General features: G+C 31.1%; 1 protein-coding gene across 1 annotated transcript in view; it reads left to right on the top strand.

The window, feature by feature from the left end:
• The window catches only part of LOC141534109 (uncharacterized), a 45,473-nt gene extending 24,738 nt beyond the window's left edge, over positions 1-20,735 (top strand). Inside the window, exons 7-18 of the mRNA XM_074253246.1 lie at positions 71-1,465; positions 2,263-2,406; positions 5,512-8,397; positions 8,879-9,037; positions 9,157-9,240; positions 9,319-9,492; positions 10,943-11,521; positions 13,324-13,404; positions 17,263-18,091; positions 18,185-18,393; positions 19,801-20,073; positions 20,205-20,735. Coding sequence (XP_074109347.1) covers positions 71-1,465; positions 2,263-2,406; positions 5,512-8,397; positions 8,879-9,037; positions 9,157-9,240; positions 9,319-9,492; positions 10,943-11,521; positions 13,324-13,404; positions 17,263-18,091; positions 18,185-18,393; positions 19,801-20,073; positions 20,205-20,276 — 6,885 coding nt within the window. The 3' untranslated portion in view covers positions 20,277-20,735. The remainder of the gene's footprint in view (positions 1-70; positions 1,466-2,262; positions 2,407-5,511; positions 8,398-8,878; positions 9,038-9,156; positions 9,241-9,318; positions 9,493-10,942; positions 11,522-13,323; positions 13,405-17,262; positions 18,092-18,184; positions 18,394-19,800; positions 20,074-20,204) is intronic.
• The last annotated feature ends 714 nt before the right edge of the window (positions 20,736-21,449 follow it).

Below are 21,449 nucleotides of genomic sequence, written 5' to 3'. Positions count from 1 at the left end.
GTGGCCTATTTTGTGCTGACTTTTAAGTGGCCTTTGAGTTGACTTTAGAGACGAACTCAAGACTTTTCAGGGTCCAAAAAATCTAGAAGGGAATACGAGTTTCGCTGCGAGATCAAGGCAAAAATTAGCGAATGTACAGCGACAAGCCAAGTCGGAATCGGAACCTTTGAAAAATTCATCACCTTCAGGCGCCTCTAAGAGATACGGAAATGGTAAAATAACGTCGACAACTCCACGAATTGTTACTGTGACTGTTCCAAAAGAAGACGGTTTTACGCGTACCAGTAAAAGTATTGAACGAGGAAGTACGAGGGTTGGAGAAACTACGCGAGTTCGACAGTATCGAAAGCAAGGAACTACTAGTGAACCTGTCATTGCTGGTAAAGTTGACCCGACGACTGAAAGAATTAAAGCGATGAGACCCACGACTACTGAACGGATCAATGATCAAATGATAACGACAGAAAAAACGATTTATACTACTAGAAAATCCCGAGCATGGAATTCTGCTTACATTGATAAAAATTGGCAAGAACCAACTTCAAAGTCAACAAACGCGGAAAAAGTAACGACGCAAAGTTCCGTTGATTCTTCGCCGAAAATAAACAAGAGACCTCGACCTTGGAATACCGCTTACATTGATAAAAATTGGCAAGAACCACCTTCAAAGCCGGCTAATGCAGAAAAGATAACTGCTGACGATTCTCGCCCTATTAATTCTTCGTTCAAGCTAAACAAAAGACCGAGAAATTTAAACCCCGGGCACGTTAATAAAACTTGGCAAGAACCAGCGAAAGCTGATAGAACTACTGAAACTACTACCCCGAATTCGTCGAATAAATTTGAGAAGAAAGTTCCCAAGTATGCGGTAAGTTCTACCACTGAAAAATTGCAGACGGAAAAGTCTTTTAAAATTGAGGATAAATCACGAAGACGTGACTTTCGATCAAGAACGGCTACGTATCGTCGTCATCTTGAGTCACCGGTATCGAGGAATTCCCAAGAGGTAACTGGCAACAGCAAAGATCGAAAGACGTCTGCGGAATGGCTTGCAGAAGTTAATAAACGTACGGAATCGGTTCAGGTAGTCACGCCGGAGGTAGAAAAGAAAGAACTTCCAAGTGTTGCTATAACGCCGCGATACCACGCGTTGATTAAAACTGAGAACTCGACACAGCAGTCGGTAAAACAAGAACCTGCGGTGAGCTTACTTTCGAATGCAACTGATAGTAAGGTCGAGTCTGAGGCTCAAGGATTATCCAACTCAACTGGTATTTCTTCGAACAGTCGAGGTACCAGCGGCAATTCTGATTCTAATATTTTTAATCCCATCAAAACTACTTATTTGATCAGCTCTAATGCTAGTTTGTTAGAACAACTTAGGAGCACTGTTGCACCACTACTCAGTGTTTTGGGTGCTAAAACTCCAGAGTTTGCTACTGCTTATAGCAAAGTTAATAATGCGGTAAGATTCTTTTTTTTATTTTTTAAAAATTTTTTTATTTTGTAGTCACTTAGTTGTTTTGGCAAAAAAATCGAATTACCACTTTTTTTTTTAATTAGTTTTAAAAGTTTCTATGTGAAAAAAATTTTTTGTTGACCGAAAATCATTAATAAAATCTGTCTCTGAGCTTAGCGATTTTTTAAGGAAATTTTTTAGATAAAAATAAACAATTTAGAGAAAAAAATCGGTAATTATTTTGTATAATTGTAATAACTTACAAATATACTTGTAATAATTTACAAATGGAGTCAACCCCATTTTGGGCTATATCTAAGTGAAAAATTAACATTTTCAAATTTTTTTTTTGATTCTGCTTCTTTTTACGGTGCATTTATGATAAAAAAATGCCGTGAAAGAAAAAAATAAAGATTTCGAAAGCTTTTTTGCCTTTAAAAGTTACAAAAAATTGTAGCCCATGTTTTTCGATAAAATTTGTATTTTATTTTTTTTGATATATTTTTTTTTGAAAAGTACATTAAAAAAATAATTCATCAATTTGATAAAAAAAAAAAATTTAACATGGGCTAGCAAGGGTTGACCCTACCTGTAAATAATTACCAAATAATTTTACAAGGTCAATTTTTTTATCGAAAAATTGACATTTCTAAAAAATGTTCTCTTCTAAATTATTTTTTTTGAATTTTAAGAAAAAAAAATTTTTGATTATCAACAAAAAATTCTCCATATTATTATAGACCGTTAAAATAAATAATTACGAGTACAAGAATTATTTATTAATTTCAAAATTGAACTTGCAGAGTTTGTCAGTACCCAGAGTAACTCCAAGTGGATCTCCACCGCGATTCAGCGCCAAATACCGAGGGGTTGAATTTTTTGTCCGAAAACCGAGTGATACTAATTCAACGAGTTTTGACTCAACAACTCCACTTTCAACTGATCAGGTATGACTTATTTATTGCAATTGTTGTAAATTATTTAAACAAACAATAGAACATGCATGTGTTTGTACACTTGAGATAATTATTGAGTGATTTTTTACCGCAATGCTTTTGTTTGTTTATATTATATCATATGATGATTATTTTTAGTTTGATGAGAATATTATTAAAAATAAAAGTTATTGTCACGATTTAGTAAAGTGTTATTGCACCATTGTAATAATAAATGTGCGATAGATATTGTCAAAGCAAAAGCAGCAACAAGCACAACTCTCTTTTTACTGTCACTGTAAAATATTGCAAAATAGAAGAGTAGTGTTCAGTTTGTTAAAGTTACGATCGTCGTGGTGCGATATTTTATGTTTTAAATATAAATATAAACTATATAGCTTGTTGCTTCGGAATCGTTCTCGGAAATCAACTTTTAGTAATACCGATCCATCTTTTACAAGTAAAAAAAAAAAATAATATTTTTAGATTTTACAGTATCAGTATCAACTAGCTATTTTGCAATAATTGTTTTATAGAGTTGATTATTCGTGTTTAAAGATTTTTTTTATTACCTAAAATTATCAACAAGGTCTTTCGTGCATAACAGTTATCTCCAGTGAAAGTAAATCGTTTTGCGATGTTACTCGATCGTAATGTTACATTACTTCACTCACTCTCTTATTGCCCTCATGATATAAACATAACGCTAGACATACATGAGTATACTGGATATAAATATACGTAGATTACATAAAAATTCACGAAACATAAAAACAAATAAATAATAAAAAGTTATTGTATTATACAAACATTTAATAACAGACAACACACCCGCTTCTTATTTTTGCTGTACAGTGTACAGTATACTTTATACTAAGAGTTGAGACCGTGAGATCTGGAGCAGTGTAGGTGGATGAAATATATCGGCGATAAAGAAGTTAAGTCAAGCGTGATAGTAGTTGCTCTCAGAACTTTAAATTGCTAGACAACTATAATAACGATCTTGTGCTCAGATGGAATTGAAACATGAGCAGGTGTAATGTGTAAATCTTGCTAAATTTTTAACAATCTTATACTATTGATCAGTTACTCTTATTCAATTTTTAATCATTAATCATTAATCACAGTCACTAATCATTAATCATTAATACATATAATGTACCGGTGGATAATGAGGTCTTGATAAGGAATATTATGATAACTAAAAAGTATAAAATAATTGTAAATGATTTTCGATAAGTTTAAAATAAAAATAGAGTGATTAACAGAAAAATGTATTTTATTGTAAAAAACTAGTGAAATGCTGGATCAATTGTTGTAAATATTTTATTGGTATAAATATTTGTAAACGTAGAATTAATAAAAAAAATCAACAGCGTCTCACGCTTTTTTTACAAAAAAATAATTTTTTTTTTTAATACTCTATTCTCATTTTAAATTTATTAAAAATCATTTTAAATTATTTTCTACTTTTTAGTTTGGTTATCTATTAAAGCGTATTTTTGAGTTTTTCAAAATATAATTCATTTTATCTTTTACAATATAATTAATAATTAGAGCCGTTAAATTGTAATATTTTATAAGCTTACATAGTATAATTAAAAGAAGGACAATACTTAATGTAATTTTATCGATGATGTATTTTAAGCCGGTAAAAAATGTCATTTTTTTTATTTTAATGATCCTGCGGTCAGAACACTACACAGAGAAAAAATTTCTTTTGAAAAAAATGAGCAATTTTGTAATAAAAAATGAATTTGTTGTAACTTTCAACAATTTTTAGATTTGAAAAAACACAATTTTCGATAATAATTTGCAAGTTATCTATCTAAAATTGCTTTTTCCAAATTAAAAAATCTTTTTTTCAACCAGAAAGTTACTGTAAGAAAAATTTGCATTTCTTCAGCTAAGAAATAAAATTGTTGAAAATTTGCAGCAAATTACTTCCTTGTCACAACAATGCCCATTTTTTTCATAAGAAATTTTTTCTCTTAGTGTACCATAAAGTTATTTAATTATTCTATTGTCATCAGTTCTTGATATTTGTGCAAATTTTAAAGTTATTCAGACATCTTAGAGGCGGTTAAAATGACATTGAAAAACTCTGTTACATAGATATATACATACAAGTTAAGCTAGTGAAAGTGTCGCGTTATGAGTTCGATTTAAAACAATGATAACTTTTTTTTTTTCAAATGGAAAGGATAGATGAAATTTTTTTTACCTTCGAGTAATTTTATCTGTTTTTAAATTATAAACTTTTGAAATGCTTTAATATTATATATAATTTATAAAAAAATATTTTTCTCATACGCGTCGGAAATTGTGAGCATTCTTCTCATCACGGGATTACAGGTGTAAAAAAAAAAAATTTTACTTTCGGTAACGTTCGGGCCAGTTTGTGTGTCTTCGTAACTGTATAGCTGTTCGGCCGCATGCAGATTAAACGTGAGCAAATCTCTCATCATGAGAGTAAAGATTACCGAAAAATTCACGTGAATGCTGAGGGGTTAAATTAATTAAATACATAATTTTGCACTATAGTTAAATGTTTTGAGATCAATAATCAGTCTTATTTTGAAATTACCATGATTATTTATCAAATATTTAATTTCATTCTTTTCAATATTAAAAATGATCCTTTTTATTTATATTTTATAGAGAATGCCTTTGAACAATAATTAATAAAAATTTATTGATAATTTTTTTATCATTACAAATATCTCTTAACTACACTGAAAAAAAAACTAACTAATCAAGAGAAATATTCTTGAACCAAGAAAATAATTTTGAAGAGTTTAATTGTCTTCAATCAAGATGAAAAATTCTTAAATTAAGTAAAATTTACTTAAACCAAGAAAAATTTCTTAGTTTAAGAATTTTTCTACTCAAATCAAGAAGATGAATTTCTTCAAAATTATTTACTTGATTCAAATAAATTTTTTTTTCTGTGTAGACCTCACAACTCCTGAGTACCCTACACTAAATTTTCTAGCTATAATTTTTATGTAAAGTAGTGTAAAATAGTAACTTAAATGTAAATTAGACATTTCACTTGATGCACACGAGTAATAAAAAAAACTGTACAGCACCTTGGCACCGCGTTTTTGTTTACAGGCCAAGAAGCCATCGATACCGGTCTCGATATCGAGCCCCGGTGAGCCCAAAGTACTAACTTATTACCAAGCCCTGGAGACAGTCAACATAAATAATGAAATAGAACAGCATCTAGGTGGGATTGGCAAGGTAGCCAACACGATCGTCACTGATAGACCCTCTAACGATTCGAATAACGCTTATAATTACTCTACTGAAGTAATAGTGACAACCGTAGAACCAGTAGTTACTACTATTAAAGATGATAATAATAATAACAATAATGATAATGATAACTTAACAGTGGTAATGGATTCCCCGAATTTAGAAACAACAACTCAGGCAGATATAACCAGCACTTATACTATTACTAGCACTAGTAGTAGTTCAACCGCTACCACGCAGACCGTGGATCCAAGCACGAGTCTTCCTGAGACCACTGAGATAAACCCGAGCCCTTTTAACCCTGAGTTTATTAATAATTCTAGCATTGATGGTACTCCTGACTCTCTGAATACCACGCCGGTACTCGTTAATTCTACAAACGATAATTATCTTACCACTGAAATGAATACCGAAGTTTATACAACTTCTGAAGCAGATGCAATTACCACTACTGTAGAAATTATTACAACTGAGGAAACTTCCACGGTCCCTACTACCACGGAAGAACCCATTAAAGTAATAATGGCAAATTTTGAAGATAAAACTTCATTTCCAGAAAGTACTACGTCTGACTTAATGGAATTAACTACTTTGTCAACACTGGATGTTTCTGTTCAAACTGAATCTACTTCAACAACAGAAGTAATTACTATTACTAATGAGATAAATAATTTTAAATCGTTGCCTGATTCGCTGGAAGTTAGATCACAAATAGGGGAAACTCTTACAACCGAGGGTGCGGTAACAGAAGAACAAACTTCGACGGAAACTCCTGAAATTTATAATTCTACAGAATCATCTCAAGTCGATCAAACTACTTCGATAATTGAGACTACATTTGCGCCTATTGAATCTAATGAAACAGCATTAGATGATGCGCGTCCGATAGACGATGAATTGTTGTCGTTGATGATGAAACGACTGATGGATATTTTTTCATTAGACGCAAATTCAACGCTGCTGAAAGAAATTTCTTCTAAGAGCGACAAATCTGAACCGCGGATGTTAGGTGGATTTATAGACAATAGAAATTTAACTGAAGTAGATAATATGGTAGGAATTACTGAGAATTCAGTAGAAAAGTCAACCATAAAATTAGATCCAATTGAACAAATTTATCCCACTGTAAAAATCCCCGAAGTATTAAACCAAATTGTAACTACGGTTGAGCCTACAACTCAATCGCTAACAGAGTCGATAATTGCTGAAGTTACGACAATACCAACCCCTGAAACAGTAGAGATAGAAACAATGAACCGTTTTTCTCAGGAAGAAATTAATGAAGTAGATATGACACTAACTCGTAGCACGACCTATCCGTCAACTGACGTTACAACTAATAATAACAATAACAACAATAGTACTAATGATAATAATAACAATGTAACGACTAATTTTAACTCAGAAATAACTACAACACTGGCTTACTCAGAACTAGTTGATGACACTAATGTAACGACTAACTTTAGCTCCGAAGTAATAGCTACAACTTTAGAACCAGAAGTAATTGAACAAACTCCTAATGTAGAAGCTGTAGATAGTGTACCAACTAGTCCAGGGGATGCTGAAGTAACGACTAATCCATCAACAACTACAACCACAACCACCCGAGCCCTAGAAACAACCACCACCAGTACCGAGGGTCCTAATTCTGTTACGACTTTCCAGGACGAAATGACATCAACCGCTCAAACGACACCAAGTTTTCAACAAACTGCTACTACTACCACCACCACCACCACCACCACCACCACCACCACCACTGAACTCCCTCTGTCAACGACTAGTCCTTCGTCAGAGTCAACAACATCTATTCCTGATACGACAATTCTTTCCTCAACCTCTCAAGCTGATAATTCTCTTCCTACCACAACAGAACTTCCTTCATCTGTCACAGAGTCGACAACTATTCCTGTCACTGTCCAATCATTACCATTATCATTTTCATCATCACCATCATCATCAAGTATGTCGACTACAACAACAGCGAGTCCAGAAACGACGACAGGATCATCAAGTATGTTGATTGCAACATCAGCAAGTCCAGAAATGATGACAACAGTGTCATCAACAGAAATGCCAACGAAACCATCACCAACAACCATGGCATCGACAACAGCTTATTCCGGTCGTTTCGGCGGCTCAAGAATGACTCCAGCACCTCGTTTAAGCGCCAGCTCATCAACAAAAACTCCTCTCCGGGACTACCACGTTTACGGGATCTACCCAAACAAGACGATTGTCCGAAAACGACCGGAAGACAACTTGATAGACGCCCGGAACATCGACAGCCCGTACGTGATCTTCGGGATCTTTCCGGACGGGAAGCTGGTGCGGAAGTTCCCGAATGGAACGGTAATACCGGACCCGCCGAGCAACCCGGTAGAAGTTGTCTTTTCGCTTAGCACAAGCACAACCACTAACAGGCCCACGCCCCAGACCCAGGTTCTTCTCCAAAATAAGAATAACAATAACAACCAGGCTAATAACGTTAATCAACCAATGAATAATAACAATGGTAGTGCCGCCGCGAGTTCTAATAATCGTCCGGGAAACATGACTCTACTCACCAATGTTAGTGGAGACCAGATCAATAATGGTTACCGAAGCCGGATTAATCTCGGACTAGCCGATAATTCTATCAATTATAATGGAGCTGATGAAGACCCTAATCAATTTGCCGACCCTACTTTATTGCCCGGCATCGGTAACGTCAATACCCAGCCCACCACTACGACAATGGTACCTTTATCGTTTTTTTAATATTACCGGCCTCTTATTTATTTATTTATTTATTTTTTTAATATTTTTTATCAATTTATTAACTATTGTTTTATTTTCATGGTACTTAACTGCATTTTAACGCTTTTCTTCTGTTCTTTTACTTGAAAATTCTTACTTTATGATCGAAATATCAAAAATTACTCTGAACTATTTTATTTTAGTTGATATAAAATCAGCTTGTCTCAATTTTCAGGGAATTCGAAGTACGATACTTATTTTTCTTAATTATAATTATTTTGTACATAAATAATTTTATTATTTCCGTAAAATTGTAAATATTTGCACAAAAAATTGCACATGTTAAAAACTTTCACTTGATTGCACTTAAAAAAAGCTTATACTATAAATTTTTTCAAAGTTTTTTGGGAAAAAGTGCAAGGGGTAGTTTAAAACAATAAAATCAATGATGTTAATAAAATAATTGTGTGGTATGATATAGGTAACAGACGCGTCGTCGCGAACAGCTGGACCACCTTTGGGCGCGACACCCTCGAGCGTAAATTCGCAGGGTGGTCGTATTATTCAGGACATTGAGAGGGACAAGGCCAGCAGGACTAAAGAGGCCGGAGGTCAACGCAGTACCGTGTACATCGGACAGGTAAGTAGAGAGCCAAAGACAGAGATAGATAAATAAAATAAAAAAATAAAATGCTGTCGGTGATTTATGCCTGATGCAAATCTATTGACATCGCTGAATTGAACACTGTGCTGTTTCAGGAGAAGTTTATCAACTACTGGACCAATGACACTCAGCCGTCAAATAATTCACGTATCGTGAGTGTTGAAATAAACTCTATTTCTGTATGTATCGCATTCCCTACTTGCTAGGGACTTGTCGAGTTTTATCATTTTTATTTTTATTAACATCGTTTATTTCAGAGCGCCTCCCATCAGGGTCCCGATGCAGGTTCACTACCGTCGTTGGATATTCTAACGAACAATAATATCCAAGGGCAAGGGACAACTGCTCAGGACAACAACCGGTGGAAAGATCCTTTGGATCAGATCTTTGGTATAACAACTAAACCGTCCGTTGCATCTAACATTTTACAAGTAAGTACTTTGCGAGTACAGTGTGAGTACATCAGTGTATATATGAAAAGAAGTTTACTGTTAAATTCGTGAGAAAAATTACCAAACTGTATTACGTTTATATAATTTTTTTTTTAATTATATATATTTTTTAAAGTTCGATAGAAAGAAATAAATTACATATTAAATATCATTATTATACATTTTAGAATTTTTGTATTTTCTAGAAAACTTGATTTTAGTTTCATGAAACTAACTGTTAAATTTTTTTTTTTACTTACTTTAACAATAATCGATTAGATAGAAAAATATCATTTAAATATATCATTAATAATATTTAATTTTATAAAACCTTCTTAAAATCATGATTGTATTTTTTCAATTTTACTGTACTTTTTAATAATATACCCGTGAAAAAAAAAAAAAATCTGATCTGGCCGTCAATGGTTTGAAATAATATATGGCCATATTCAGCTACATCTGAAAATAAAACAAAATCTATTCAAATTTTTCAATTTTCTATTTTTTCTCGTAATTTGTAAACGACCACAATTTATCAAACAAAAATTGGGTTTGTAGTCGATTAAAGTAAAAATAAATATCAGATAAGCTCTTCAGAAAAGTAAAAAAAAATTTTTTGATTTTATAATTCATCTCAAACAACTCCTTCATAAGGAGGGTATTCCTTTTGTCAAAAAATTGTATATGGAGGTATCAGGCCATATCAAAAGTTTTTTTCACGGGTAATCATCAAAAGTAATAATTTTTCTTATTAATTTTTGATAATTATTATTATCTCCATAAAAAAAAAATTAATTTAAATCAAGAGAAAAATTTTTGAACCAAGAAAATAACTCTGAAAAGTTTCATTGTCTTGAATCAAGACGAAAAGATTCTTGAATCTAGTGAAATTTTCTAGAATAATTACTTAGTTTAAGAATTTTTTCACTCAAATCAAGAAGATAAAGTTCTTCAAAATTATTTACTTGATTCAAGTAAATTTTTTTTCTCTGTGTACCGGTATATCACCGTAATAACTAGTAATACTTTTAAATAATTTTTTACACAGTAAATAATTTTGCGTCAATGCGTTAAAAAATTTTGTGTTAAATATTTAACACTTTTTTGTGTTAATTCAACACAATAAATGTTAAATTTACACATAAAAGTGTTAAAAATTTCACACAAAAATTTTTTGACGCAAAATTTTTTATTGTATACATTTTATTTGTGAATAATTATTAAAAAAATTATAATCAGGTCAAAATTTATGGATATCTCCCATTACGGTGATTTTGACAGTAATTTTAAAATAAAACTTCTTTTGGTGTGTGTGGATGTCTATGTACGATGTACAGTATATATTCTCATGTACATTAGCGAATGACGTTTGGTCCTAGAAAGGTTCAGGTCTCGATTATTCCAATGTAGTAGATATTATCAACGTCGCTCACATAATTATGTTACACAGGACGAGTCGAGATCGGCGATCACGGCGCGTCCCATAAATCCACTCTCGGAGGTCCTCACCCCCGTGTTGGACGCCAACCAGTTGGCTCGAGACACTTCGATCACGAGCACTGATGCAACCACCAATACAATCACCAGCAGCAGCAGCAGCAGCAGCAGCAGCGCCACCACCACCACCACCAGTACTACTTCTACTACTACAACGCCAGCTACTACGACAACGACAACACCAACAACAACTACAACGACAACGACGACAACAACAACAGCAGCACCAACTACTACTACTACTTCTTCTACTTCTACAACTACAGCCTCTACTACTGCGGCAACGACAACATCTTCGACAACGCCGCCTACCACAACAACCACCTCGACAACAATATCTCCAACTAGCAGACCAACCACTTTTCTGACAACCACCACAGTCGCACCAACTACTTCACCACCACCGTCATCGGCACTACCGACCACTAATACAATCAGTGAATCAACGCTGTCACCGTTTACGACGATAGACGTCCCTCATCAAACTGCCTTTGGAAGTACTTTTGATGATCTTGCTTTTCTTAATTCATTGGTAATTTTTTTTTATTGATTATTCGATTGATTTATTTTCAAGTTAGATTCTATTTTTATAAATTTTTTTTTTAAAATATAAAGAATTTTCCGAAAGCACTAGGGAAAATAATTAAAAATTATTTATCATATCTAATTATCTCAAATATAAAAAATTACTCAGTGTTTTTAGTAGATTTCATAAAAATCTAACTATTGCATTTGAGGAGTTGAGTTTCAAAAGGGAATTTTTTCATTTTTGATTAATCGAGACAAAAAAATGGTTATCTTGAATTATAAATATTTTCATTGAATTTTTTTAGTTTAGCTATAAAGTGCTATCGGTTATGAAGCTACAATTCGATTTTCATTTAGAAATCTTTATAATTCTTGAAGTACTTAATATTTAAAAGATCAAACAACTGTTCTTTTAAAATATAAAAAGGTACCCTTTTGAAAATCAGCTCCTCATTTGTCCCTATGGCGGAACTTTAGGAAAATTTTGCTATTTTCTGACTCAGTTCGTCGAGCTGATTCAGAAAATACATGTGGCTTAAAAGTTTATATGTGGTATGTATATTAGGGTGGCGCAAAAAAGCCGACTATTTTTTTTTTTTTTGAGTCTCGAGTGAAAAAATTTTAGTTTTTGATGTTTTAAGAGCCCTCTCTAAAGGACAGCTCCAAAAAAATTTTTTTAAGAGGTCGCTACAAATTTTTTTAAATTTCAAAAATCGTCAAAAATCGAATTTTTTTTTTTTTAATTTTTTTTTCTCATTACGGTATAATTTTATAGACCAAAAAAAAGATAAGTTTCTGAAAGTTTCAGTTCAAAATTAAAATTTTGAAAAGTCGCTCATTATTTTTTTTTTTATTCCTGCATTACTTTAGGTTTTATCGAGCGACCTTTTAATATTCAAATTAAAATCCCCTACATTTTTTTTTTTTTAATTTAGTACAATCATCGATAAAAATACACCAGGAGATGAACTTAAAATCAAGCACAATATAGAAAACATAATTTATTTTTAATTTAATAATTTTATTTAATCAACTACAACATTTTAACGATATTTCAATAACTCACCGGCTAGGCCTGGGTTCGAATCCCAAGCTGGTCTTAAAGACCATAGAAACCATTTAAAATATGTTGAGTTAAAAGAAAATCTGTAATTTTTGTTAGAATCACCGATTGCAGTATTGAATAATATTATTTATGTAGTGCAATAAAAAAAAATAATTATTGAATTATGATATGGGTTTTCATAGCAAAATTATTAAAATTCTAATATTTTTTCTCAATCGTAATTAAAGTATTCGAGAGACGGAAAATAACTATTCATACATAAATGGAAAAATTAACTTGATACTAAGAATCATTTTCAGAAATTTGATTATCTTGAATCGAGAAAAAAAATTCTTAAAATAGTCAATTTTTACTAGGTTCGAAAACTTCTGTGCTTGATTCAAGACAAAAAAATTTTTCAAAATAATTCCCTTATTCTTGGAAAAAGATTCTTTCTTTTGAATTAAGTTAATATTTTCATCAATCATAAAACGTTTATCTTTATTTTCAAGTCTGTAAAAGAAATTAATTTCGTAAAAATTACTTTGAAATAATTAAGAAAATTGTAGTGTTACACTTACAAGCACATGAATATCTTTTTTATCTGATCAATATTTTCAATGAAAAAAAAAATTTAATATAATTCTGAAAAAATTAAAGATTCTGAGAATAAAAAAGTATCAATAATTTGGCCGTCACATTAGTGATTTATAAAATATTAAAAATCACCGATGACTAATAAGAAAAATAAATTTTTTCAGCTTCAATCAAGTGACAACTCAAATTCAATAGGCTCTACGCCAAAGACGTTAACCGAAGTCGAACGGCAGTTAGCAAACAAGGTAAGTTACTTAAAAAATATCTGTATCCGACGATTCTCGTTATCTGGACAATCAAATAGGAATAGAATTAGTCGTAGCACTCTCACTTTATCTAACCCAAGAGAATTGCTCAACTCAGTAATCTATGTCCCGTCATTTGGGGTTACCATTGCTGTCACTATCATTGTTATTATTATTATTATTATCCTTATTATCGGATTGGTTATTTCCAATCCAAGAGTAAACTCTAGCGAGAGCGTTCGAGCGAGAAGTTTAAAAAAAAAAATAATCGTCCGCGTGAGTCAAATATAGTGAGTTGGTTTAGTTTTTTATTGGAGAAAACCAGGTGGTGGGTTGAGATCAATTGATAGTGTGTAACGCAAACGCTGTTTATGCTGTTCGTGTATATATATACACACTTCCAGACGGGGTCTTTCTGTCGTGGGTCACTACTCGGAGTCAATTCTTATTTCGAAACGCCAACGCAATCCATATATATATATATATATATATATATATATATATATATATATATATATATATATATATATATATGTGATAAAACGTTATAAACTGGTGGTTAGTTATAGCGGTAGCGGGTATGCTATTATCGTCTTTAGCGGCTAGTCACGGTGAACGTACGACTACGTCCTTGCCGTCGGCCTTCATCCGATGACGTCGAGACGTTGGGGCAACTTGGACATTCACTGATTTTATGATTTTTATTATTATTTTTTTATCCTTTTTACTTAATCAATAATCCACTAATAGTCGTTTGTCATTATTGAACCAGAGAAAAATTATCAGTTAAGATATTGCCAATAGCTTTTAACTTGGAGGATTAATCTTAAATCTAACAATTAATCATTTTATTATTTAATACACATTGCTGTTGCGTTAACTATTTACTTTTATAATAATCAATCAATTAATTAATTAAATAATTAATCGACTGTTAATTAATTAATTAAATGCTAATAAAAATCGATGTTGTCATTTTTAAATACTGAAATAAAATCTTTGAATAATAAAATTGTTTTGTGGAAAAATTTTAATTTAATAGCTACGCCGTAAAACACATTAGTGACTAAGTGTTTAAAATTCAATCCTTTATTTATTGCATCTATTTTTTTTTTTGCAATTATTCTCGGACATTAGTTGTAAGAAGAAATTCAAAAATAAATAAATAAGTACATAGATGTAATCATATAAAAGAATGTTGACGACAAGACAAGTAACGGGAGATAGAGATCAACAAGATCAATTACCAATCGCATCCCTCATGATCATCAGTAGTTTCTGGAATAAAAATAAAAATAAATAAAATGACACGTTTGTTTTTTCCGTGATTTACTATTACATTTAATCATTATTACAAGTTAAGAAACGTAATGTACCGATGTATTTATGTTCATATAAATAAATACAAATATAGAGACACATACGTGTACATATGTACTTAGAAAATTGCACGATCTTAGCGAGGTCACCTGCCAACCGAATCGACCTCTCAGTACTGTAGCAAATCGTGCGCGTGAGGCATCCTTAACTTGTTTTTCTCACTTTTATTATTTTTTCTTCCCTATATTTTCGTGTCTATCGACGTGTGGTCGCGTGCGTGTATTCTCCACCAAAGAATTTACTTGTTTCCTTTTTCTTTTTTTTTTAATTTTTATTTTTTTAACGTCTCGGTCTTTCATGCAGCAATTATGTGAATCGCTCTGTGGCAGATTGCTATGATAATTAACGTTTTACGCGCCATTGGCACAGAACGAGGTAACAACAATGACGTCAGTCTTCCTTCTTGTCTCCATTTCCTATATACTAATTCTTAAATCCTTTGTTAATAGACACTTTGTATTAATTTCTAATTGTCTTCTGTAATTCAAAATTTTAATATGCAAATTTTAATTACTAAAATTTGAATGTCATTATTACATCCCCTAAGGGAGAGATATGTTTGCTTAGCATACATAAAAACACATAAAAAATTTAGTTTATTTATTTGACTTGTAAAAAATGTTACACCGTAAAAATAAGTATAAAATTAATCGATGTACTAATTTTTACGATGTAACACGGTAAATTTAAAATTTTAAAATGTAAAATTATGAAAGTGAAGATATTGAAAGTCTGGTTCTGGACATCGATGTGATAATTGTAATTCTTTCTACAATTTTTTTTCCGTGTAGATAATAAGTTGGATCATACCTCAACTATTATTAAACGGCTGGATAACTGAGCTTTAATGAGAAATAGTTACATTGATTTTAGATAGAGAAATTCATATATTTCTAATGTTGATAGTCATTCAACAGTATTTATATTTTCATTAATTATAATGCTCAAATAATGAATTAACAATAAATGTTTTCTTAATATTTAATAGCACCATACTGTCTTTATCATTATTTTTTTTTTTTTTATAAATGAGTTGAGTTTCAAAAGGGGATCTTTTCATTTTTGATTAATCGAGACAAAAAAATGGTTATCTTCAATTATAAATATTTTTATTGAACTTATTTAATTTAGCTATAAAGTGTTATCGGTTATAAAGCTACAATTAGATTTTAATTTAGAAATCTTTATAATTCTTGAAGTACTTAATATTTAAAAGATCAAAGAACTGTTCTTTTAAAATATGAAAAGGTACTCTTTTGAAAATCAGCTCCTCAAATGTCTTCTAGCAGAGACTCAGTTTTTTAAATATAATTATAAGCTCCTCAATGTGTTATACCGTAATTTATAATGCTTTCAATTAACACATGATACAATATTTTTAGATTTCTTTTACTCATAACGAGAATAAGTTTATAGAAGACAAAAATTGAGAGTTTAAGCTTTTTACTTAATTGTTTTATAGTTCTTAACACGGGAGTATATTTTTTTACCTTCTTTTTATAATTAATAAATAGACTGAATTCACATATGAAAATACGTTTGAAAAATCCAAAAGAATACGACCCTTAATGCTAATTTAATTAAATGAGACATATATGTTAAAACAAACGAAATAACAACTATAACATAATTTTGGTCTACAACATCTTGATTTAAATTAATTATAGAAGAATGTAGTCCTAATTAGAGCAATAATATGAAAAATCAATTTATAATAAAAATTAAGTCACTTAAAATAATTGAAAAAAAAAAAGAAATACTGATGAAAAAAATTTTCCCTAGAAAAAAACGATCACTGTCAATCTGGAGGCGAGTTAACTGTACTATTTACATAATATAGCGTACGCACGTCTAGTGAGGCAAATACCTATCTATTTATGCTAAATATTGAAGGAAATGCCAGTTTAGTTTATTATTAATTATAATTAAACGACACCGAATTAGATAGCTATTTGATGTAACAAATCTTTTTAGGCCAAGATAAGTCAATAAAAAAAAAAAAATTACTTGAGTGATTAATTAAAAAAAAAAAATCAAGTGCCCAAACTACAACTTTTCTTTGATTGCCTAACGGTAATATTATTTAATTTATTTCAATAATTTTCTCGTTTTAATTATATTGAATCAATTTTTGCAAGTTACATAAAATTATCTATTTGGTTCCGTCAATTTACAAGACTAAAAATGAAAATAGTTGCAAAAAATGTCTTCAGTCGTAATTTTCAATGCTTTGCATTATAAATCATGCAAAAATTTTTTAAAAATCAGTTAGAGTTAAAATCAGTAAATGGCTAATTTAAGTTTTTAAATTTTTAACTTGTAAATTTTAGTCGACTTTCAATACTAATAATGAATATTTATTTCACATACAAAAAACATATACGAAAACAAATATGTTTGAGACGATATTTTTCGAATTAAAAAATTTATAATATTACCAATTTAACTCAATGATAATAAATGAATATTTTGGTACAGATTTTATCGTTAGCCCTGAGTAAAGTAGCTGGGCCAACACGTTCACCAAAAGCCATTCAATCATCAAATGTTTCGCCGAATTTATTGGACGCATTTCCTCGCCCGAGTTTCGGTCACTCGTCGTCGTCACCGATAATAATCGATTTACTGGAGCCGACAACGAAAAAACCAGTAGCGAGAATCACGACTCGAGAACCATTCACTTGGAAACCGGTGACTGACGTGACTTCAACCACACCAACGACCACGACAACCAGTTACAAACCTACTGTATCAACTACAATCACCACTACAACTACAACAACTCCAGCCACTACAAGTACAAGGACAAGTACCAGTACGACAAGCACATCATCAACAACAGTGACACCTTCCACCCAAGTTACGTGGAAACCATTTCCAAAGCAACCACCTACTTTAAAACCCATAGAAAGTATTCCTGTTATTAAACAAACTCCTGTAAAAGCATTGACGGGAAAACCGATAAATAGACCCAAGCCAACAACACCACCACCGCTCGGTTTCGGAGCTGGTTTACTTCAAGCGATATTTGGCCGCAATATTTTCGCTCCACCGACAACCCAGCGACCCGTTATCAGGAGGCCCGTGCAGACCACTACGACAACAACTTCTAGGCCGATACAAATAACCGAATTAGTTATTCCCACCGCAGCTGTCCGCAATCAAGTTCAGGCGGCCTCTCAGCATGTGAACGATGTTAGATTGCTGAATTCTTTAATGGGAGACACTAAAGTCGTCACGTCGACTTTTTCTCCGGAAGATGACGCAAAATTTTTACTTGAACTCCTGAAGGATACGGAAAAAAATGGTAAACAATTGATTTTTAAAATAATTCTTCTTGGAAATGAAGACGCTTGGAGTTTTTATTGGCGAATAATATCTTTTGTTTGATTTCGTTAAGCTGGTAAAGGCGTGAAGGGATCAAGTGTTCTTTCGCAAGATGATGAAACATTTCTCCGATCGATTCTCAGTGGTCAGGCTAAAGTCCGTACACCTTTATCAGTTTCCGGGAATTCAGATTCCAATAATGCCGCATTACTTGCTCAACTTTTGAAAGTTCAGGGTATTGAACCATCTACTCCGGCTAATCGGTTACAAGAACAACTTCAGGTTAGTTTGGTATTTGATATTTAATATTTAATATTTAATATTCAATATATGATATTTAATAAACAAATTATTGCTACACTGTAACAAATCGGGAGATAATTTTTACTTTTGTCACTCGGAGTACCGGAGTAAAGAAATAAAACACTCTGCGGACGGAGTAAATCTGGAGTTTCTTTTCAGCAGAGTAAATATGAATTTTAATCCGGAAGAGATCCGAGTACGGAGTTTTTAGACTAAAATTAACTCTTTTTAGCTGAAACAAGTTTCATTTGCTAAATTACTAACAAATACTTCAAATAATATTTCTGAGGTTTAAGTTTCTAGATGTTAAATGTATTTTTCAAAAAAATTTGACTTTTTTGGAACATTGAACTAAATTTTCAGAGATTACTTTGTTTTCAAGTCTCGCCTTACACTGCATATCCTCCCATATTATACTCAGTGCAATCTCCGATTTGACCAAGTAATTTTTCTGGTTTTACCGCTCCAGATTACACGGGATATAATCCGAAAGAATATCCCGTATAATTTGAATTATACTCAGCAGAATCTTAAATTATATAATTTTTTCAAAAATTGTAATATTCAACTTTTTCTTTTTTAATTTATAAAGTTATTTGAAAATTTGTGAAAATTGTGGTAATCAATTTTTTTTAACTGTTTATTTTTTTATTTATTTTTTCCAAAAAAAAAAAACATTAATAAAATCAAATAGAAATTTCGTTCAAAAAAAAATAAACGTAAAAATGGCGACTCCACTTGAAAATATTTACTAAAAATTTTTCAACTCCAAATTATCGAAAAATTTGTGCTTAAATGATCCTTAAATATTTTCTATCCATGCATTGCATTGCATTTTTGAAAAATACATGAAAAAATGAACAATAAAAAAAAAATTAATAATCACAAATTTTACAAATTTTCAAAAAAATTTATAAATTAAAAAAGAAAAAAGTTGAATATCACAATTTTTAACAAAATTATAAAATCCAAGATTCTACTGAGTATAATTCAATTTATACGGGATATTCTTTCGGATTATATCCAGTGTAATCTGGAGCGGTAAAATCAGAAAAATTACTTGGTCAAATCGGAGATTACACTGAGTATAATATGGGAGGATATATGCAGTGTAATTTTGTTCCTTGAAGAAAAAATATTGAAGCATTTTTCTTAAATCTTAAAATTTATTTTTTAAATAAAACTCAGAAAAAAGGTAAAATTAATTTTTTTTTTAATTTATAAATATGCATTTAGTAATTATTAAACGGATAACAACTGTTTTTTTTTTCTTTTGTTCAACAAAAAAAATTAAATCATCTAGTTTGCAAATTTTTTACAACGTAAATTTCTACGAGTTAAATGATCTTTAACATGAATACACGTGAATAAATAAAATATGTTTAGGGTATTAAAGTGACTTCAATGCCGCTAGTACAAACAACGGCTAGAGTTATTGCGACTACTAAAAAATCAGTAACCAGGCCAAGGCCCTCTGATTGGCAACCAAGTTCCACTTACCCACCACCTTTGTTCAGTAATTTTAATTTTGGATTTCCACGTGGTGAAAGTAATGACGGCGATGACAATTCTAGTGGGGAAGGTGTTAGGAATCAAGTATTGAATGCTGCCATTGGAGCTACCAGAGTTTTTAGTCAATTTCTCGGAGCCGCAATAACGGTACCATTACAATTATAATTTTTTTTTTTTTAATATTTTATTTCGCGTAAAAAAAATATTTCTTTTAATTTAATTTTTTTGAGAGGTAAGTGCACTCACACAAATATTTGAATATGTATTAATAATTCAAGGGAGCTGCACAGCAGTTACAGTCTTTCGTGAGAAACAGTACTAAGTACGTCACAGGAGCCGTCGGCGGTTAGTCTGCATCCTGATCATGGAATCTGGCGCCAATTGTGAAATTAAAAAATACAAACTCAGTAAATAAACTAATCAATTAGAAATGACAAAAATCTGATGATTATTGTTATTAATAAATAAAGTCAATGAACTTTACGATCAGAACAACGTGATTAACTTAATTTTATTATTAATAATAAAAATTTATGCAAAAATTTGAAAAAAATCAATTTTTTTTTTTTTTAAGTTTAATATTTCTGACTCTTGCAAACGTTTCTAGGGTAAGATTTCTTTTAGAAAAAATATCCGTGAAACATTTGCAACGTCTTTATAAATAAATATATAAATAGTGTCCATAAAATATAATTTTTTTCTATTTTTGGAATCATAATAAAAATTTTTAACTTAATTTTATATCTTTAAAATAATAATTATAAATGTATTATTGTATAATTTTGTGTATATGTAATCTATGATACTGTAGTGTGTTGTGTCTTGTATAATAAAAAAGTTTGACATTTTAATACGCCTGACACCTTAATCAAAACATCAAAACACCTTTAGCTTGAACATATTTAAAAATTATAATAAAACGAAAAAATATAATTATTTTCTCATGTAGATCATGATGCACTTTCATAACGACAAACGTCATCATCCAACCAAAGTGTGGGAGAACATATTTTTTGTTATACAAACATGGTAATAAGACACTTTATTCAGTCACAAAGACACATTTTTCCACGGTTCTCCCTTTTTTTAATTTTTTACTCCTAAAATTTTTTTTTCCTGACAGTTTATTTTTATTTTCTTAACTAATGCGTCCCAACGGTTATTAATCATCTATAACGATGTTACAAGTATTCATTAAAGTAACATCGACACTAAGTAGTTATGTCGTTCTGTTATAATATAATGTATAATGTTTGTTGAGTTATGACAACCGGCGTAGTCGTAAGAGTAAAGTAAGGCATTCAATCTTGCTATTGACAACAATCGTTTAGGTATCTTTAAGGTTGTTTGGACACGCCATATAATGCGGGCTATTGCTTTCCTTCTTGTTCGCTGGTACTTTTCTCACGGGCTATCGTTAGTTTACTTTTACTCTAGGTTATTTTGTGAATAAAAATTTCTTTAAAATATTTAAAATAATTAACGGAACCTATCGCCAAAATACTTTTTTAAAAATTTTTAAA

The sequence above is a fragment of the Cotesia typhae genome, unplaced genomic scaffold (assembly GCF_013202065.1).
Source record: "Cotesia typhae breed Kobodo isofemale line unplaced genomic scaffold, CoteBio_Ctyphae scaffold_13, whole genome shotgun sequence".
Classification (NCBI taxonomy): Eukaryota; Metazoa; Arthropoda; class Insecta; order Hymenoptera; family Braconidae; genus Cotesia; species Cotesia typhae.
The sequence above is the reverse complement of the archived record's forward strand: the minus strand, read 5'-3'. Positions and strand labels throughout refer to the sequence as shown.